This window comes from Rosa rugosa, chromosome 4 (assembly GCF_958449725.1).
Source record: "Rosa rugosa chromosome 4, drRosRugo1.1, whole genome shotgun sequence".
NCBI lineage: Eukaryota > Viridiplantae > Streptophyta > Magnoliopsida > Rosales > Rosaceae > Rosa > Rosa rugosa.
Window position 1 is genome coordinate 55,425,633 of NC_084823.1, and position 20,819 is coordinate 55,446,451.

The following is a 20,819-nucleotide window of genomic DNA, read 5'->3' on the forward strand; positions in this document are numbered from 1 at the left end:
TAATCTTAGTGTAGAAGATTTTGTTTTTAGAGATGACCATGGCAATCAAATCTTGGCTGCCTCAAATAATTTAGGTCATAATGATGTGTTAATGTCAGAAGCTTTAGCCCTGCGAGCTAGTCTTCGTGCTATCTTATTACATGGCTTTCATTATTTGGAAGTAGAAGATGATTCGAAACTGTTGATTGATAGTTTTCATAGATCTATACATCCTCCTTGGCGTATCAAAAAAAATCCTCAAAGACATTCCATAGTTGTCATCTCAACTCCACAACTTAAGCCTTAAACATGTCGAGAGATAAGCCAACTTCTTAGCCAATGCAATTGCCAATATGGGACACCATCCTATTGCTCAATTTTGGAAAAATTATCTGCCATTACCTGCTTATAATATTCACTTGTTTGATAATTTGGGTATCCCTGTTTTGCTCTTTAGTTGTTGACTTGTTGTTTTTATTCCTTGTATCGAAAAAAAAATAATTTGTTTTATATATAATAATCCAATTTACCCATATTTACATTCTAGACCTGATGACGAAATTTGGGATACTTTTTCGGTTCCCCTTTTCAGTTAAGAATGTCATTTTATTTCACCAATTAGAGTTGGATTGTATTAGAGCTTTTAGTTTGTAATCTTTTCTTTTCTTATTAAAAAAATCTGGAGATACCAAAGCCCGTGGTACAGCGGCAGCCACTGTAATTATATATAGAACAAATCTTATTCATAAATTGAGAAAAACACAAATTCTGTCAACGCTCTCATTTGGTGGTTTTTTTTCTTTATTTTAGACCCATTGACCCAAAGGAGCGATTAATAATGGAGTAACACAGATTATAAATGGATTAATTTTCTGCTCAGAGCCTCAAACACAGGTCATTGAATTTTTGACACTGCAGAGGATGAATTGAAGGAGCTGACAGATAATATTATCTTGCAGATTAATTCTTCGATTAAATTAATATTGATGATTATAAATTGGTAGGGTAGGTGTCCCTTTGGTTCAAGGACACTTGGGTCCTCCTTCCTTTGTCTTCCAGTTGTTGTAGCAAGGACACACAGCTTTGTTGCCATAGAAGCCTGGGGGAACACACAGACACTTGGCACAGCATTTCTGGCAGAAGAACATGCATGGCTTGTGGTACTGTGTTTGGCTACATCTCCTTGTGCACTGTGATGGGCATTCTGGTAATTCGATTCACAGATTAATCACAGGGAGAGGTTGAAAATATTAACATGCATGGATATAGTTTTTAATTAACCAAGAAGATGGAAAATCTGATACTTACGCGAACTCTGAAGACTCCCCGGTCCATACCTTGCCTGAAAAATTACAGTCGAGTTTGTTTGTCAGAAACTGACCGGACTAGCCATAATGAGGATAAATGAAGAAAAGAGAAGGAAGAACTTACACTGTCCAAGTGATACTGGGTTTCTGCTGCCATGGAAATCCCAAGGAGAGCTAGAAGAAGAAGGCAGAGAAGCTTAGCCATGGCCATTGTTATCACTACTATCAGCAAAACAGACCAAACCAAGAGCTTAGCTAGAGAAATAGATTGGTTCAAGTTGGCTAGTAGTGGTAATGGATTTGGTGTGGGACTTGATATATTTAGATTGCAAAATGAGAATGGCTATTTATAGAGATTCGAGGAGGCATGCCCAACAAATATCATGTTACTGCCTAATCTGTTGATGCTATGATTCTATGGCTGCTTATTTTTTAGCATCTTAATTAAAGTATTATTGGTTTGATGACTTTGATCTATGTTGTGGTCATATTCCCAAATTGTCCCATCTATACAAAAAGAAAGTAAAAACACGAAACATAAATTAATCCCGATGTATACTATATACTAAATTACCATGCCCAAAGCCTTGAAAAGTTGTACTTTGTAAATTAAATAAGAAATTGAATTATTGGTTATTTAACTTACATAGTAAAATTGAGCATCGTAAAATTAAATTTAAAAAGTTATATTATATTGTTGACACCTCGAATAATTATTGTGCATTTAAAAGTTTATATCTTATTTATTCACATAATATGTAAAATGATTATAGATTGTACTCATTGTAGTGTTGAAAATGATGTTGTCCGATTGGTGTTTTGGTCGGAACTGACCACATAAATGACGATCCCTTTTTGTGATTCATGTGCACCATGCTCGATACTTATATAATAAGTTAATAACTAATCAACGATCAATGCTGCCTCAATTAGACACGACAACACTTTGTAAAAGAGGACTAGATCATAAGCACACCGCTAGACGTTGATGTTGTCCCGTACTACTTAGATCACGCGAAGCAACTATAAGTTTAGTAATATAATTTCTAATTTGAAGTCACTGAATCTAAAAGAACAATAACTCAAAAGAACGTACAACAAAAATACTACTGAAGAATACAAATATAAGATGATCAGTTATTAACGCTAATGGTTTTCATGGTTGATACTGCATATCAAGATAAATATTCCCTCTAACAAAATGAATTTCCGAGAATGACAATGAGAACGTTTATCTTTACAAAGGACCTACAAATTTTTTTGCAACGGGTGCTATCACAAGTAACATTGAGAGATACAAATATCAGATGATCAATTATTAATGCTAATGGTTTTCATGATTGACACTGCCAACCAAACTTCACCAAATCAAATCGATAGCATAAAACAACATTTGTCGATGCAGATCAAGATAAATATCGCCTCAAAAAAACAGAATGACTTTCTAAAAATGACAACGATGACGTTTAACTTTACAAAGGGCGTACAAGTAATTTTGCAAAGGGGGATATCACAAGTGTTATCCAAGTAACATGGGACGTTCGTTGAGTGTAGACAAAAAGGGTGTGAGTCGATAAATGAGATGACGACGGGTACTCATTACTTCACTATGGGCCCAAACAAAATTAATACCCGTTGTAACTATACTCTACACAGACTCCTATCCTACTACTATATACGCATCACGTACTACCTTTCGATTTTGCAAACGTGTGTCGTGGCAAGATCTTAGGGTGAGTGTGCAGAGGATCACATGGTGCGTCGGTGTAGGGAAGATAATAGGAGGGGTCGTATAATTGAACGGTGGTGGGGCCCATCCATGTGAGGCTACTCGGAGCGCATGTGATATGACCTAAAACCACGTAGACATGTGCCAAAAACGACAGCGGATGCCCCATCTTCTGCTGTCGTCTATTCTGTGCTTTTTGTTTTTTGTTTTTTTTCTTTTCTTTTCGGAGTGGGCCTTTGTCTGGGCTCCAGAAAGTAACGAGATGGTGGGCCTTTCTAGAACTAAATTCTCATTTTTTTGGGCCTGATAGTTAAAGCTGCATGGCCCAATCATACTGTACACTTTTCTTGTACGATAAAATGGAATGTAGCGTGGATTGATTACAGTCCCGAATATAAGCGATTGCCTTTGGTGAGATGTCACTTTAATCATGTTCTTCTTCTCTTCATGCGTGGAAGTGACATTCAAATTTGAATCGAAAAGAGTCTTCAGTAGGGTCGCCGTCGCTTAGGAATGATACTGGCCACCATGAGGTGCTAATTATTAAGGCATTGGGTGTATATGTGAGATTGTCGGGGTGTTTTTTCTTTTTTTTGTTTGTACGATGGAGTGGATCGAATCCTTAGGCTAGCCTAATTCCCACCATTCCTCAACACTTGGGCTAAATTGAAGAACATGCGGCAAGATTAAGACCAAGATGGTGCATTCTCACATAATCGACCACAGTTGCAGTTTCTATGACTACCACAATATCTGGTGCTTAATCCATTTTAGATTCTATCGAAATCCGATTTGAAGGAACTTTCTGTGTTTAGTTTTTGAGTCCCATTGTATCTTTAAGGGGTTTATTTTTAGTTTAGTTTTTTTTTTTTTGGATGGAAATACATGCACTAAAATACTTGGTGAAGGTGAACAAATTGAGAAAGAGTCTTGTTTAGGTATCCCATCAATATCTCATTGCTCTCGACTTGATATCAGATAGGAGATTCAGGGACATGACATATTGGTCCAGCTCATGTAAGCTCTACTGGCTATGATAATTAAATGGCGTGGCCACCCAATTGAGGTAGGAAATAGTAGCTTGTCTAGCTATCTTGTTTGGTTGTCAGTATGCCTTAGGCTCCTGGCCTTTGATGCTGTACTGATGATGAAGTGATGATTGCTTGAATGAGATCAATTTTGACGCTGTTCCAACACATGCATGTTTGGCATTGCCTCGGGCATCAAGGTTGAGATAGAGGACACATTTTAAGCAGTTTTGAACTTGGATACCAGGCCAGGCCATGCATGTCTGCTACCATATACAGTAGAGAGAGAGAGAGAGAGAGAGAGATTCATACATGTACAAAAAATACAATCTGTCATATAAAAAGCAGTCGGTTTCATCATGACCGTAAAATATCTCTTTTGATTTTGAACGTTCTCTATCTGTCTGTTCATATCCAGCCTATACACACACACATACACATACACCCATATATATATATATGATCTGAACTGAGTTACCTGCTGTGTTGGATCAATATATGAATATATCACTAACTTTTGGTTTGAGCAAGCTAGCTTTCAGTAGTTTAATCCTAATTAATTGATCTGTATACGCAACAGCCTTCTGAATTATGAAATATTTCGTATGCATACTCTTCTGGCATGGAATCTTTCATTACAGTATCTGTCAAAGCTGGCTAGGGATCATGAGGTGGGTCGATCTATATGATTTATAAACAAAATATGATATATCAAGGATTGGATAGGCTTTGCTTGCACCATCCAATTTGCCTGTTGTCGATCATAAATGTGCACAACATAGGACGACATTCAGAATTAAAGAATATTGAGACAGGGATAGAGAGAAAACAAGATAACAAAAAATATGAGTCCAATCTAGAATTTCATTTAAACATATGAAACCAATGGTCTTCAACAGAGGACATGGCCCAACCAATCTAATCAACACACTACAGCCTAATGATAATGTTGCTGGCTTGGATGAAAAGAGAACAGGATCATTCTTTGATGAGATAGATAGAGATATATATTTAGTTGCTTATTCTCGTCTTCTCCAAACATCTTTCAGTACTTTTTTTTTCAATCTGGTAACATCTTCCAGTACTTCATTTCTAGCACTAGCAATGTGTACTCAATAATTTTCCGTTTGCAGTTTGGAATTAAAGAGCTAAAGATGGATTAACTCTTAAAAAGGCAGTAACCGAGGGATGTATTAGATAGATAGAGAGAGAGAGAGAGAGAGAGAGAGAGAGGCTTACACACAACTTGATTATGACCTACATTTTTAATGCGTAACTAATAAGCTCTTCTTTTCATATATTGATCATAATATGTTATCTTAGGCGTCCTCCTAAGCTCTTAGCTTACATACAATCTGAAATATATCATCATTCTAGAGCTAGAGTAGTGATGACATAATTAAAAGGGTGCGTACCCTTCTTTGATTAATTTATTGATATATACAAGCTGTATTACTACATGCAATATATATACCCTTGATTCTTAATGCTCCCCCCTACTCAAGTCTTAACTAGAGCTTCTCACAAATGCATGGTGAAAATTAGGGCAAATGCGTGGGTACAGAAGGAGAAAAACCTCATTTAGAGGGAACCCAAGAAGTTAGAATAATATATATGCTACTTACACAGTTGATTGTAGAAAGCCTATTTTGTATATAATTCTGCCATATCACTTTTTGCACAACCAGTTACTTAATTAACTATGCAAGTGCCAATTAAAAAAAAAAAAAAACTAAGGGTCCAAATGTCTCTAATTAAGTAAGGACATTCAAAGGTGTTTCCACTAGAGCTCCAATATATTTAATATTGAGCATTCTTTCAACTAATCTAAAATATATATGTTATCTTCTTGCTATTTGGTTCCAACAAATTAATTCCACTGACCACCGAAAAGTAGAGGGAGGAGGGACACTAAATAGTACTTTAACACTATAGTTTCTGTTTTTGTTTTTGTAAGCTTAGGCGGCCGGAACAAGTTTTTCAAAATGTTCTGAACTGTTGATATATAGCATTCTTTCAACTAATCTAAAATATATATGTTATCTTCTTGCTATTTGGTTCCAACAAATTAATTCCACTGACCACCGAAAAGTAGAGGGAGGAGGGACACTAAATAGTACTTTAACACTATAGTTTCTGTTTTTGTTTTTGTAAGCTTAGGCGGCCGGAACAAGTTTTTCAAAATGTTCTGAACTGTTGATATATAGCATGATTGGATGTGTGGGCCTTTCTGAAAACATAGCATAATCTCAACATTATATACATGTTGTAAGAATGATAAATTTTCTTTTTACTGCAGACATATATTGGTATTCAAAAGTTTGGTATAAAATCATCAAGATTATACACAAGGAAAGAACTAGTAGAATATCCAGGAAATTTTAGGCTTCTGCACTAGTAGAACTAGCAGACTATACATTTCTGCATTGCGCTTGCAGCTCTATTTCAAGTCCATGGAGGTAGAATTCGAATTTGGGGATAAAGGAAAGAAAGAAAAGGAATTCATGAATATAAAGCAATATATTAATAAGAAGACATGCGAACATGTACAACATGATATAGAGAAACTTTTCCTTTCGACAATCAAATCAAAGTTTGATTACCATCTTAGAGTCATATGCATAGAGGTTGGCAAATCAATTCAGAATTCACAATCTTTGGCATCAATCAGTTAACTACTTTCAGAGAAATCAAAGACCCTTCTTCATTCAGTCCTATACACGCCGTTCAATTATGAAAGCAGGCAGTATTATTGTTGATAAGAATTATTGGGTGGAGTATACTCACAAACAACCTCAGTTTCCACTTCCCTCCGGTGAAAATTCCGGTGGCAGCCGCAGGCAGCACAAGTCAGCGCCTCCGCCGTGCCCTCCTGCCCACTTGCCATGAATTCTCTGCATCCATCTACCGCATACCCTCCGATATTTGCAGCGTGATTCTTCTGGCACTCCCCATACCTCACAGTTCTAACCATTGAAGATGAAGTACTGCTTGAGCTCCTCCGGGACGACCCATCTCTTCTGACTACCACTTGCTGTTTCTTCATCAATTTCTTTGGATCAAGCCCTAGAAATAGACTTCCTTAGTCGACTAGATGGAATAGGATGTTGGAGATAACTTGCAGTACTTACAAGGAAGCTAGCTATATATGTCTATATATATACAGCTCAATAACTATAAACCAGAAAAAAAAAGGATTTAAGAAAAAAAAAAGGGAAAAGAAAAAAAAAAGGCTATGCCTGTATTTAGTTGGTGCCTAACCCTAACCCTAGCAGCTATATATAGTTATATACAGATTGGCATATATATTGGTAGCTTAGTGTGCTTGGTGTAATACCACAAGCTTTAGAAGATAGGTTAGTTAAAAGCATAAAAAAAAAAAAAAAAAAAAAAAAGATAGGTTAATTAAAGAGAGCATTTTCAGCAGCCCTTTTGTTTTTACCAGTCACTACCAAATTTTTCAAGCCAGGACTTTGGCTTTGAATATGATATACAGTAACGAGAGCCCAGAACAGACATCGATGTCGTCTTGTCGACTAATCACAGGCTAACACGTCCAAAAATAACGTCAAAACGAAAAGTAACTCTTAATTTTAATAAAGGAGTAGCAGTTAGGTTACCCATATCTCTTTTAGTCTTATTAAAATTTTGCTCCATACTGTAAACGTGGCGCACTGTGTTTCAGTGACTGGTTTCAATGGAAATCAAACTCAAAAGCCCTTGTCCTCATATTATACCCTAGATTCTTCGATCTTTCCTCTTTCTATTTGGTAAAAACCACTAGCTAGGTGTTGAGATTTGGAAATGATATCTCAACTGTAATTCTGTGAATAGCAATTAACGGTAAATGTGATCAAACCTGGATCGATTATGACCAGAATCAATGGGAGCTGCTGTTCATGAGAGCTTAGGGTGACCAACTAATTGTAGATTCTAATCTGTGATCTTAGCGGGTCTACATGGATACTTAAAGACAGGTCTGCTAGGACCCTTGAGTACTGTGAACAACAACTCCTGTCTAAGTATATATACCTAAGATCCGGTACGTTCTTGTTAGCATTCCCCTCCACTTCCTCTCTTATCTAAAATGGCCACATTTCTCCTCTATTGCATCAAATCAAATACAATCATTACTTTTTTCAATTTCAACATCAACAAGATGCTCTTCAAATCTACTTTTAACTAAAAAAATACCTTGTGGAGAAAGATCTATACATCATTATACTGAAAGGGAAGTTTTAAGGCTGAATATATATAGTATATATATATTAGCTAGAGATACTGTAAGTACGTCATTGATCTTTCTAATTTTGACACATTCAAAGCCACTTTGTTAAAATTGAAGTAACTTGATTGTTATTTTCTCATCAACTAATGACATAATCGAGATACCTTCCGCAAATCTGATCGTATTGAATCATGACGTACTACTAATTGTTTTGACGATTTACAGTTTAACAATTTGAATCACTCAAACTTTGCAAGTAGATTTTAGCGGTGTCAAAATCTAATTTGATTTTTTGGTTTCATTAATTTCATATTGTTAGTTACCATCCAAATTGCTTTCCAAGATGATAAAAGTGGGAAACTGTTGCATCTTTGAAATAGTATGTTTTGCATGAGAGTAAAATGAAGCCAACTCCGAAATTATGATCAAATGTTATTAAATTAACACTTGGAGTACATATATATAATTAGAGTAAACATGAGTGGGCTTGAACTTTTGTGGAGTTGAGGAATTGAAGGGTGAGCACTGGATGCACAGTTATCAGGCATGACGAGCCACCACCATTTCATATCATAAAATTGTATCAAAGTAGGCAACAAGCTGGTTAAGATCGACAAGCACACATAAGCTACTGGAGGTAATTACATATGCTTATATTTTAATTTGCCATCGTCTGGAATAATAAAGTGAGGAGAGACAAACACACATGTGGTTGTCATTTGTCAATCACAAAAAAGTCCACAACTCACATATATAAATGGTATTACACATTAGCTCTAAAATATAAAACTAACATATCATCACGATCGTCGATTGTATACTATAAATTTGAGGAGAAGATTGATCGAGTTGGTAGTGCACGTGTACGTTGGGATAAGTCAACCACAAGTTTCATTATAGCCCTCTTTGTCAAGAATTAGTTGGTGAAATCTAGCTAGCTACTAGCTCGATCTCAACACAAATGAAGAAATTTCTATCCTATCAAGGATGCAAATTGGCCCGGTTAATAATGTGGTTGCTTACTTAATTAATCATCTTTACTTTGAATGATTGAATCCAACCAAGTGAAACGAAAACATAGAAATCCTGAATCAGTTGAGTTGTTATATTGACTAGCTATTATTGAGTCGTGCGATTTGATACCACAATTCACAACAAATGATGCTATACTTGTAATTAATATTCCTATAAAAAGCTAAAAAATAGCAGAACAAGTCAACCTATATATTTATGCTTTCGGGCGAATACTCAACCTTAATTTTCGACCATTTTGGTTTAAGGCAAGCACAGGGAAAATTGAAGTTGTAGTATGATTAGGGTTTGATCTTTGTAGCTATATATCATTAGGCTACGAGGCTTTATCTTCAATTTTGATGCAACATTAGTAGACCGCAAAATCGTTTTTAGTCAAAACTAACATTCATGCCAATGATGCCATGAAAGTTTTTTGCCACATATGGGTAAGAAACAACCGCAAGACAAGTACATATATATATGATGGGATTTAAGATTCCACTTTAGTTTCCTTGCCAACAAAGTAAATTTCTACATGACAGATAGGGACCAAAAAGAGTAAAATTTCTCAGTACCAAAGAAAAAAGAAGTAAAATTGAACATGAACTAGGCTTTTGGTACATATGTAGATATCTAGTTCTAGCTCACAGGTAGACGACCACCAATCACGAAGCCCCTTTTCAGCAAAAAGAACATCTCCCACTGAGTATATGAGGGGTTATGCAAAAGATGATCGTCATAAAAGTGAACCCCCTCTGTTTCTTTGCTTTTATATATAAATAGTTAAATACATTCTCTTTGTTTAAGAGAAAAGAGATCGGAGAGAATACTTGGATGATTTCAATGATAATAAGAACCTCTTTATATAGAGATTATAAGTACAAAATTTTAGAGTACAAGGAAACCTAATCAAACATTGATTAGGAGATCTACAAGATTCTATCATATTACAACTGAAATAAGTAATCGTGTTTCGTGGATGTAAAGAGTATTTTGACGCTTTCCAATCCATTCGAATCCGACATATTTACCGTGAAGCAAATGGTGTTGCAAATAGGCTTGCACATCTTGCTAGTAGTTGTTCCGTGGATGATGTTTGGTTAGGGGAGACACCTGCTATTATACAGGATGTTCTCTATAAGGATTATTGTCATTGTTTATCTGTAGCTCGGGGTATAGGTGCTATGTCCCCCCGATGCAAAATTTTACTATTAATATAATAAATGGAACCGGGCGTGGGGCTGAGCCTCCCAGCTAGGCTGGGTTCCAAACCCCTTTCAAAAAAAAAAATAAAAATAAAAAAAAATAATCGTGTTTAGGCCAGATACCTCCGAATTTAATTAACTTTAATCTTCCAAAACAAATTAGGGTCCACATATCTTTGGAAAAAATGAGCAAAGACTCACATTATTTGATTGAAGAAATCAGATTATTGAAGTGGACAATTTATCTTCTTAATTAATTGGACAATAATTAGATGGTGTAATTCGGGTTGCATGCCCGTCAATCAATCCACCAAATTAAGTTCGTCTTTTAGCACCATACACATATCCTCCAATCGAGATTCTTTTGAGCACTAGCTAGCTACCTTGTTGTAGATTTGCCTAAAGCTTTTTATCATAAAGAGAGAAGACAATGTACCCACCCCACTACTCCTAATTTTATTTTTTTCGCTTAACTTGGTGACCTATTTTGATCCACACAAATTAATTTTTCGCTTTTTAATAACAACTAAAGTGAGAACTTTAAATTGAAGACTCAAATATTCATTTTTATATAATTGGTAACGTCATTAAATTCATAATAATCTTCTTCTTTTTTTCAGAATATTACATTTGTCCATTTGATCCAAGGTTTTAAATTTCTCCGAAACTGCCGAAATTTCCGTAATTTTGAAGTACCGAAATGAAATTCATATGCTATATCATTTCCGTCAGAAATTTTCCGTACATTTCCACGAAATTCTTAATTTCCGAAATATCTACACACACAATATATATTTAAAAATTCACACTGAAATTTTGTCCGAAATTTCTCTGCAATTTCTGTTAAATTTTTTTGTCACCTACACTGAATTTTTACTTCATACTTTTATAGAGAAAATATGAAATTTTTATTTTTTTATTTTTTTGCAATCAAGTTGAATACAACAAAAAACCTATTTGTTTTTATCTGCTACAAAGTTGAATGCTCAAACCATAACATGATTTCCTTTTTTGCTTCGTCTAAAATATTGTATGCTTCATACACTGTAACATCATATTAGGTAATTCCACAATATCCGATATATGGATTGCATGTGGAAAGGGAACAACATGTACACATACAATAACCATGTGATGAAGTATGAAAATCATTTCCAAAATTCATGTACTTGGGAGCAGTATTGTTTGATACTAAATAAAAGAAATTCAACCAGCTAGATCGAACCACATCATAGTAGCTTTTATATTCCTTTTGTTGTACTTGTTCATTTTAATTTACGGGGTTTTGGTTTTATGTGCCCCGCCCCACCCCCTTGTAATTTTCTAATTATTAAAAAAAGTAAACCATATTTACATTATCAATATACAACACATTATCAATACACATAGATAAAAACACTAGTTTAGCAACCTACTACAGTACTAGTTAATTACTCGTCCATATAAAATATCATAATTCTATTATAAATGTATAATTTTAGAGATGTTACATTGTAAATAGGTTTATTATAGGTTAGTTTAGTCTATGTAAAAGTTTCATTCAAAAATATCATTTTATAAATGCAATTAATTTGATTTCTTTATTTTTAACCAAAATTTCCACCGAAATCGAAACTTTCTCCGAAATTTCCTTAAATTTGAATTACCGAAATCGAAACCGAAATCGAAATTTGAAACCTTGATTTGATCATGATATCAGAAGGGGAGGTAAACAAATGAAGGGCTAGCTTTTCCTAAACCTTATGAACTACTAGCATTTCTCCACACATCTGCATGAGCAAGTTATTTTTTTTTTAGAAATTAAAAAAGAAATGGTGGTTCTATTTAGACCTCCCAATTTGCTATTTGGACCTCCTTTATTTTTAGTATAATTTTAAATCCTATTTTACCCTCTCCAACAAAAAAATAAAAAACTCTCCCCTTCTACTCCCTATGACTCCCTTCACCTTCCTGCAACTCTTTTCCTTACTCTTGCAACTCTTTCTTCTCTCTCTTCAATCTAGATTTCATCACTTTCCTACACCAAAATTTGACAGAGCCGCATATCATGCTGCCTCCGTCCACCCCATAGGCACAATGGCACAACCTCTTTCATCAATCCAAACAGCATAGGTAGCCTTTCGCAATCGCGATCGAGCCCATTTTTTCGATCAATTGAACCGGAAGAATAGAGCAGAGAAAGGAAGAACTGCCCAGTTGTAAACTCTCTGATCGGGTACACACACACACACACCAACACGTATACAATCTAATCCTGAGGCCAAGAAAATAAAAATAAGAAACTAATTTAAATTCAAAGAAGAATCAGTAAGAGGCTAAGAAATGAAGAGAATTCCATATCACATCCATTTGTAAAAGGAACTCCTCAAATTATGACCAGTGTGCAATTAAACAAAATTCTGAGTAGGAATTTAGAAGAACGTACATGAGCCATACTCAATTTCATTGTCAATGACTCGAAGTTTTAAAGACCCCAAGTTTTGTTTTTCATCATGCAGCTTGATTGTTACTTGAAAAGTTGAAGATTATTATTTTTTCTTTATCAGAAGATGTTGTTTTTCATCATGCAGCTTGATTGTTTCTTGGAAAAGTTGAAGATTATTATTTTTTCTGTATCAGAAGATGCAATTGAAGTTTAAGATTTCTCTACTTTTCACAGCAACGAGATGATGATGTAGTTGTTAGACATATAAGTCGCAGAGGAGGTGTAAAGAGAAATAATGGGGTCAAATAGGAAGTTCAAAGGGCTAAAAATTGAAGGGAGGTCCAAATACTAAATAGAGAGGTTTGAATAGAAGAACTTAAAAAGAAAAGAGTTGGTTATTGTAGAGAAAAGAAAATAGGAGAGGGAAACGTGGGTTGTGAGTATTTTTTTTAAAAAAATTTTAAGAGTTAATTTGATTAAAGTCCAAAAGCTAGAACCTACGAGAAATTTTTGTATGCTCTCGTCAGTCCATGCTGGCATATGACCTGGTTTGACGAATCAATCAGAATTTGACACTTGGTTTTCAATTTATTAAATACAAATGTAAACTCTTCTGCATATTTGAGAAATGACCATTTCGGGTCCTCCTTCAATGCCCCTTCTATTCACTGTTTATCACTTCGTCTCCATCCTCTCCAACCTAATCCATAAATTGCAGAATCGTGTTCTGCAACTTTGACCAATGTTGGGAGATTAAACCAATTAATTGTAAAAGATATTGATTAGTAATTAGCTTGACTAGTAATGATCATGGTGTAAGCTTGATTACTAATCAATACATATATAATATAATCCTCGTGTGATCAATTGTTAATTTGTCGATAACGAGTCTTTAATTGAACCAATTACCAACTTCGTCTTCATCAGCTTAACCACTGCTGTAAAATTGGGCATATCCGGAAGGCGATACCAACAGCAGCAGCACAAATATGTAAAATTGTTCCTACACGGCTTGACGCCCGGCTCTAGATCGAGGCCGCAGGGTTATCACTATATCTTCTCCCAATTTACTTCCTCCCGATTAGCCATACAGAATATTATTGCCCCCAGTTTGAAATGCAAGTTTCAGATAATGGAACCGAGTGGGTCCTTCAAACTGAATTGTAATTCGAATTAATTGGAACAGTTTCGATCCTTAGAAAGCTTATTGGATTTATGAGTTTTGGATGTGAGAGGTTATTGACAATTTTTTCAAAATATCGATGAACTCTCAAGCGTTACCAGGTTCGATGGCTTTTTACATATAGAGGAGGTGTATAAGGAGGATTAGATGCTGGTGTTGATTGGGACATAGAGTTCGAGAAAACTTTTCATGAGCAAGATCTGGAATTCTAGATGATGATGAAGAACGAAGCAGAGAGCAAAAGTCTAGAATGGTCATTTTCACAAATGATCGAGTTATTTAGTTTCTGAGGAACCCACGTGTCAAAATACCATTGAGGCGTCAAACCACTTGGCAATCCAAGGTGGACTGACGGGAGCACACAAAAATTTCTCAGAACGTATATTGATTGTAGTCCACATCAAATTTTTTGTTAATTGCGGTCCAAATGTCCAATGACTCAGCTGTCACCTCAGATTTACTTCATTTTCCATCTTGCTGACTCAACCCTCATCAATTTTTTTTTTTTACATGACTAATATGCACTTATTGAATGTCTTTGCACATAAAAGGCAAGAATTAATAGGATTAAAATTTAGCAATCTGATTAGTAATTTAATATCATATTTGATGTATATCTTTGTTAAATTATTCTTATTGATCTAGCATAAAATTATGATTTTTTTTTTTTGAAAGAAAGAGGTAACCCTTTATTGATAAAACTTAGATTACAAAGCAGGAATCTCGGCTGCAACCGCAGCTGCTAGAAAACTAGGCATCGAAACATAAAAGCAATCCGGCACAAGATTACTACAATACTACCATGTGCAGCTAACATATGGGCAATTACATTTGCCTTTCTACTAACATAACTAACTTTCAAATTATTATGAGAACCCAAGAGTAAATTCAGATCCTCATACAAACGTCCCAACGCGGAAGTATTGAGACTAGCTTGGGAAACGAGTTGAAGTTGCACCTCTTGTGAGTCAGTCTCCAATAAAGCTGGAACAAATTCATGGCATTCCTACACGCCAACACTTCCGCATGTTCTGATGAGATCAACCCACTCAAGGGACCAGCCCCGCCAACGACCATTACACCACTTGAATCTCTAATTACAAAGCCAAAACCGCCTTTCCTAGTTTCATGATGAAAAGAGCTATCAACATTGATTTTTAACAAACCAGCTGGAGGAGCCACCCATTTGTGCCCTCTTCTACTTCGAACACTAGCAAGCCTGGGCCTGGTATTGTAGGCTCGAAATTATTGCAGACGAGCAGCAGCTCTAAGCATAACATCACAAGCCAAAGCTTTCTTTCCTTCCCAAACCCGTGAATTTCTTTCTTTCCAAATACTCCATAATAAGAATATCAATGTACCCAAATCTGTAAGAGACAAGGACTTCACACAGTAATTAAACCATGTCAACAAATCACACTCCTCAACTTGGGGAGCAAAACAGGTCCGCTGTAGCATCACATGGCCTTGTAACACTTGTCTTGTAAACGGGCAGTCTCTACAAAGATGTAGAGTTGACTCGCTACTACCCTCACACAAAACACATCCTTGAGAATCCACCTGAACATGCCTCATAGCTAATCTTTCCAGTGAAGGCAGAATATCATGACACACCCTCCAAGCAAAAACCTTTGCTGCATTTGGAATCAACACCTTCCAAACTCTCTTCCAAAAGCTCTCATTCACACTAAGAGTAAATGGAATACGACTAGAAGAATGAGAAAACGAAAAACGATAAGCAGTTTTAACGAAAAACTCACCGTTTTTTTCCAACTTCCACACCAATCTGTCAGGCATCGTCCTACGGCTGAGGGGAATTGTTAGTATGATCTCTGCTTCCTCCCTACCAAACAACCTTCTGATCAGAGCATCATTCCAAACTCCCGTCGCCGAAATCAGTTCACTAACTTTGTTGACTACCCTCATAGCTGGACCATTATTACTCGGTCGCGCAGCTTGCAAAGCAGAAATCCAACAATCTGACCAAATGTTGACGTCCTCCCCACTACCTATCTGCTAGCATGAGCTTTCCTTCAAGAGAGCCCTGGTGGAGACAATGCTCCTCCAAGAATATGAGGGAGAAGCATGGGGTGGAGCTTCCCAAAAAGAAGACCCCGGGAAGTACTTAGCTTTATAAATTCGTGTAATAAGCGAACCCGGATGATGAAGCACCTGCCAAGCTTGTTTTGCTAGCATTGCATAACTGAAATTTGAAAGGCTTCAGAATCCCAAACCTCCTTCCTCCCTTGGGTTACACAAAGCATTCCAAGACTTCCAATGTATCTTCCTCTTGTCCAAAGTAGTTCCCCACCAAAATCTGGCACACATCTGTTCCAAATCCTCACAAAAGCTTTTTGTCAATTGAAACACACTCATAGCATAGGTTGGTAATGCTTGGGCTACAACTCGAATCAAGATATCCTTCCCAGCTCCACTTAGCATCTTACCCTGCCAAACATCAAGTTTCTTAGCCAAGTTATCTTTAATGTATTGGAAAATAGTTGTCTTCTTCCTCCCCACATATGTAGGTAACCCTACAAATTTCTCATGGGATTCTACCACTTCAACCCCCATAAGGCTAGAAACTTCCACCATCATGCCTTCCGAAACATTCTTGCTAAAGACAACAGAGCTTTTATAGAAATTAACCAGCTGACCAGAAGCTCGCCCATATGTCTCAATGACATCCTGAATCTCATAATGCCTCCAAAGATGCATGAGCATAAATCATACTATCATCTGCGAACAGAAGATGATTAACAGAAGGAGCATTATCACATACCTCGATCCCGGGTAGAAGTCCAGCATCCTGTTTCTGTTGAAGTAATGCAGAGAAACCCTCAGCTCCAAGCAGAAACAAGTATGGAGATAAAGGATCTCCCTGCCTCAAGCCTCCGCTCGGACAAACATAGCCCCGCGGTTTCCCACGGACCAAAAAAGAATATCTCACAGAACTGACACACTGCATAACCATCTCAATCCAATCATACGCAAATCCAAAACGATTTAACACCTTCCTAAGGAAGGACCATTCCATCCTGTCATATGCCTTACTAAGATCAAGCTTCAAGGCCCTAAAACTTCCGCCCCCCCCTCTCTCTCTCTTGTTATGAACAACATGGGCAATCTCATTAGCCACTAGAATATTGTCAGTAATTAACCTCCCTAGCACAAACGCACTTTGAAAAGGAGAGATCAGCTCAGGTAGGATTAGTTTCAATCCATTGGCCACTACTTTGGAACAAATTTTATACAACACATTACACAAGGCAATAGGCCGCAAGTCAGACATTTGTTCAGGATCGTTCTTCTTTGGAATAAGACATATATGTGTGAAGTTAATTTGTCTTAACAATTGACCTGTTTGTAGAAAGCTTTGCACCGCTAAAGTAACATCTTCCCCAATTGTATCCCAATAATGTTGGAAGAACAATGGAGGTATCTCATCTGGTCCTGGAGACTTCGTGGGATACATTTGGAACAAGGCACTACGAACTTCCTCATAAGCGTAAGGAGCACACAACTGATCATTCATAGTCTGAGTAACACAAGGCTGAATAGCTTCAAGAGTCTTATTAACCGCATTAAGATCAATATCTTGTGCTGTAAACATCCTGGTGAAATAGGCAGTAACAATGTTTACCACACCTACATCATCCTCACACCACACCACATCTTCATTATAGAGACCCCGAATCTGATTTTTCCGTTTCCGATTAGAAGCTTTTCGATGGAAAAAATTAGTATTTCTATCCCCATCTTGAAGCCAAGTAACTTTGATCGTTGTCGCCAAAACGTCTCTTCTTGGGAAAGAAGAACTTGGAGTCGGTCTTGTAAATTCTTCTTCTCCACTTGCACTGACTCCGATATAGGAACATCCATTAATTCCTCTAAACAAGATCGAATGCCAAGCATATTCAATTGCCTCACTCTAAAGGTTTGTTTCTGCCATTTGTCTAGCTTCATTCTAGTATGCATAATCTTCTGCGAAGCACAATACATGGGTGTCCCTGTTACATCTGTGTGCCATGCCTCCTTCACCACTCTATCACATTCAGCATGTTGCAGCAAGTATGCTTCGAATTTGAAGCGATGATGGCGAGAACGCTGTACCATAGGCACCGAACTAGCCTGTAGCAGAATTGGGACATGGTCCGAATCACTAGGGGGAAGATGACGCAGCCTGGCATGACCAAAAATATCACACCATGAAGGTGTGCATACTGCCCTATCCAACCGTAGTTGCGTCTTCGAGTTCCACCAAGTACACATTGGCCCCAAAAACCCTAAATCAAGCAGGTCTCCATAACCTAGGGCATCTCGAAAACCTCTCATCTGACGCTCAACCCTTACCGGCCCATCAATCTTCTCGCTGCTATTCAGTATCTTGTTAAAATCGCCAATAACAACCCAAGGCAAAGAGTCAAGGTCACAAAGATCATTGAGAAGCTGCCACGATCTATCTCTGTCTCCAGTTCTTGGGAAACCATAAAAGCTAGTCAAACGCCAATGAGGCTCCCCCGGATCTCCTTCAATGACCATATCAATATGATGGGCAGACGTAGAACGTTCCTGAACCCACACATCACCGCTCCCGAACATCCCCAGACCTCTCGAGTTTCCATCACTCAAAACCTCCTTAAAATGTTGAAAACCTAAAGCTACATGCAGGCTAAGAAAGTCTGACATACGACTGATTTTCGTCTCACACACGAAGACGATTTGGGGACGATTTTGGGATATCAAATCCTTCAACGCCCTCTTGGTTGTATCATTGCAGATGCCCCTACAATTCCAACTGAGAATATCCATGTTCATGGTAGACTGTAACCAGCGATCTAGAAGTCTAGATGCAAACCCTAGGTCAGAGAAAAAAAAATGGACTGGATCTATTTTTAAAATTATGGAATTGATATGACATTGAATACCATATTTAATGTAAATCATTCCTAAAATTATTCTAATTTAATAGATGTTTTCTATAAGTTATGAATCTTTCTAGAGCAATTTTTTTATAATGTTTTTCTTCTTCAACACCAAAGCTTCTATGGTTATGGTTGTTGTGGCTTTTGTATGTAATGTCATGTTTTTTATGAACGTGGTTCTCATTCTTTAACATTAAGCTTTCTATGGTCAAGGTATTTTCTTGTCGGCCCTATACGATTGTGATCATTTTGGTGTTCGATTTTTTCCCCCTTCCATCCATGGATGGTAGCTCTTGTTCATTTTGATCTTCTTCTTCTTCTTCATTTTTTTTTTACATTTCATTCTTAACTTACCTTTAACCTAGAAATGAAAATACACACACACACACACACACACACATATGTATTGTAGGTTGACAAACCACTATTGTAACCTTGTTCTAAGGTAAACATTGTTTGAGCCCAAAAGTAATTTTGGCAAGATCCTTTAGTGGATTTAGCATAGCGGGCCGATACCTGCGGCCCAAAAATAAGCCTACTCGGGTTTGGGTTACAGCTTCACCCATTCCGTGATCCATGAGGAAAACGAAACCTTATTGGAGTCGGGTAGCGAGGATTGAATAGGAAACTTCAATCAATATCCCTTCTATGACAAGGAACAGTCGAAACCCTAGGTATATATACCAGGTTTCAAGGACGAAGAAAGGACCTCTCTCAAATCAATCAATCCCAGCGATTACAAAGCCTCCTCGGAGCAAACCTTCAACCTCGTTGAAACCCGGTGACCACCCGCCAGTCCTAGTCTCTTCAAGAGCCGACTGCGAGCGCAACCGCCACCGTTACTACCAGCGAAGCAAGGGTAACGCTCTCACAACCCAGCGAAGCTAAAGTCACGCTTTAGCGCAACCTATGCTTTCTCCAAACTTCCCAGTGATTGCTCTGCTTAGTCTACAATACTAAGTATCGATTCGGTGACGTGAAGAGATCACACCCAAAGTCCTTATCCGTAAGGCAGAAAGTCCTTTCCCGGAAGGCTAGAGAAGAACCTTGTGGCGAGGTTGGTGCTCTCCTCGTCCACAAATGCTTGAAGAAGAAGTCAGGTCAAGGGACTACCCCGACGACTGCACCCCACGGTGCTGGCACGCCTGCGCACACGCTCAAAAGAGACAGTTTGCAAGCCAACTGGTTTTTGCGCCAAACAAACATTACACAATTTTTGTGGTAAATGTATTAAGAGCTCAAAAATTCAACATTTCAGTATACCTCATATATAGGTAGTTTTTCTCACCATATGTATCTCAATTAATATTTATACCTACAATAGAAGAAAACTAATTCGTAAATTTATATCTCTTACTTAGGTACATATCTCAATTATAGTAATCGAAGAACATTAATTCATTTTCAAGTGGACGGCGGCATAGCAATCCGACAGTTTTCAAGTGGACGGCGGCGCAGAATTCGGCGTCTGTCTAGGCCAGGCAGTACGTTTCCGTCTCTGGGTTTCTCCTCAGAGGTGGAGGTAGATTTGATCTCGAATCGACACAAGATTGTTTTGATCTAGGAGTGAGGTGGGGTTGGTCGGCGTCTTCTGATCGGTTGATGACCTTGCATATAGGATCAAGGATCGGAGTCTATCTTGGGCGGCATCTGCACGGAGTTCTTGGTAAGTTTGGACTTATGTTGGTGCAGCGGTGTTTGGTGACGAAAGCGAGTCGAATCCGGAGAGATTGGCTACGCGGTCGAGTGACTCATAGACGGCTGTGGTGCGATCGTTGTTCTGCAGCGCTTCTGGT

General features: G+C 37.4%; 3 protein-coding genes across 3 annotated transcripts; all 3 read right to left on the bottom strand.

The window, feature by feature from the left end:
- Positions 1-700: 700 nt before the first annotated feature.
- On the bottom strand, positions 701-1,619 carry LOC133707433 (gibberellin-regulated protein 6). Its single transcript, XM_062132998.1, has 3 exons — positions 1,411-1,619; positions 1,288-1,321; positions 701-1,183 (listed from the first exon to the last, which is right to left on the bottom strand). Exons 1-3 carry the CDS (start codon positions 1,495-1,497, stop codon positions 1,002-1,004), a joined length of 303 nt encoding a protein of 100 aa, XP_061988982.1. The 5' UTR covers positions 1,498-1,619; the 3' UTR covers positions 701-1,001.
- A 4,925-nt stretch (positions 1,620-6,544) lies between these two features.
- Positions 6,545-7,294, bottom strand: LOC133744038 (mini zinc finger protein 3-like). The gene has a single exon (XM_062172165.1). The coding sequence runs from the start codon at positions 7,087-7,089 to the stop codon at positions 6,793-6,795; it is 297 nt and encodes a 98-aa protein (XP_062028149.1). The 5' UTR covers positions 7,090-7,294; the 3' UTR covers positions 6,545-6,792.
- An 8,049-nt stretch (positions 7,295-15,343) lies between these two features.
- LOC133745065 (uncharacterized) lies at positions 15,344-16,024 on the bottom strand. Its single transcript, XM_062173061.1, has one exon. The coding sequence runs from the start codon at positions 16,022-16,024 to the stop codon at positions 15,344-15,346; it is 681 nt and encodes a 226-aa protein (XP_062029045.1).
- Positions 16,025-20,819: the final 4,795 nt, after the last annotated feature.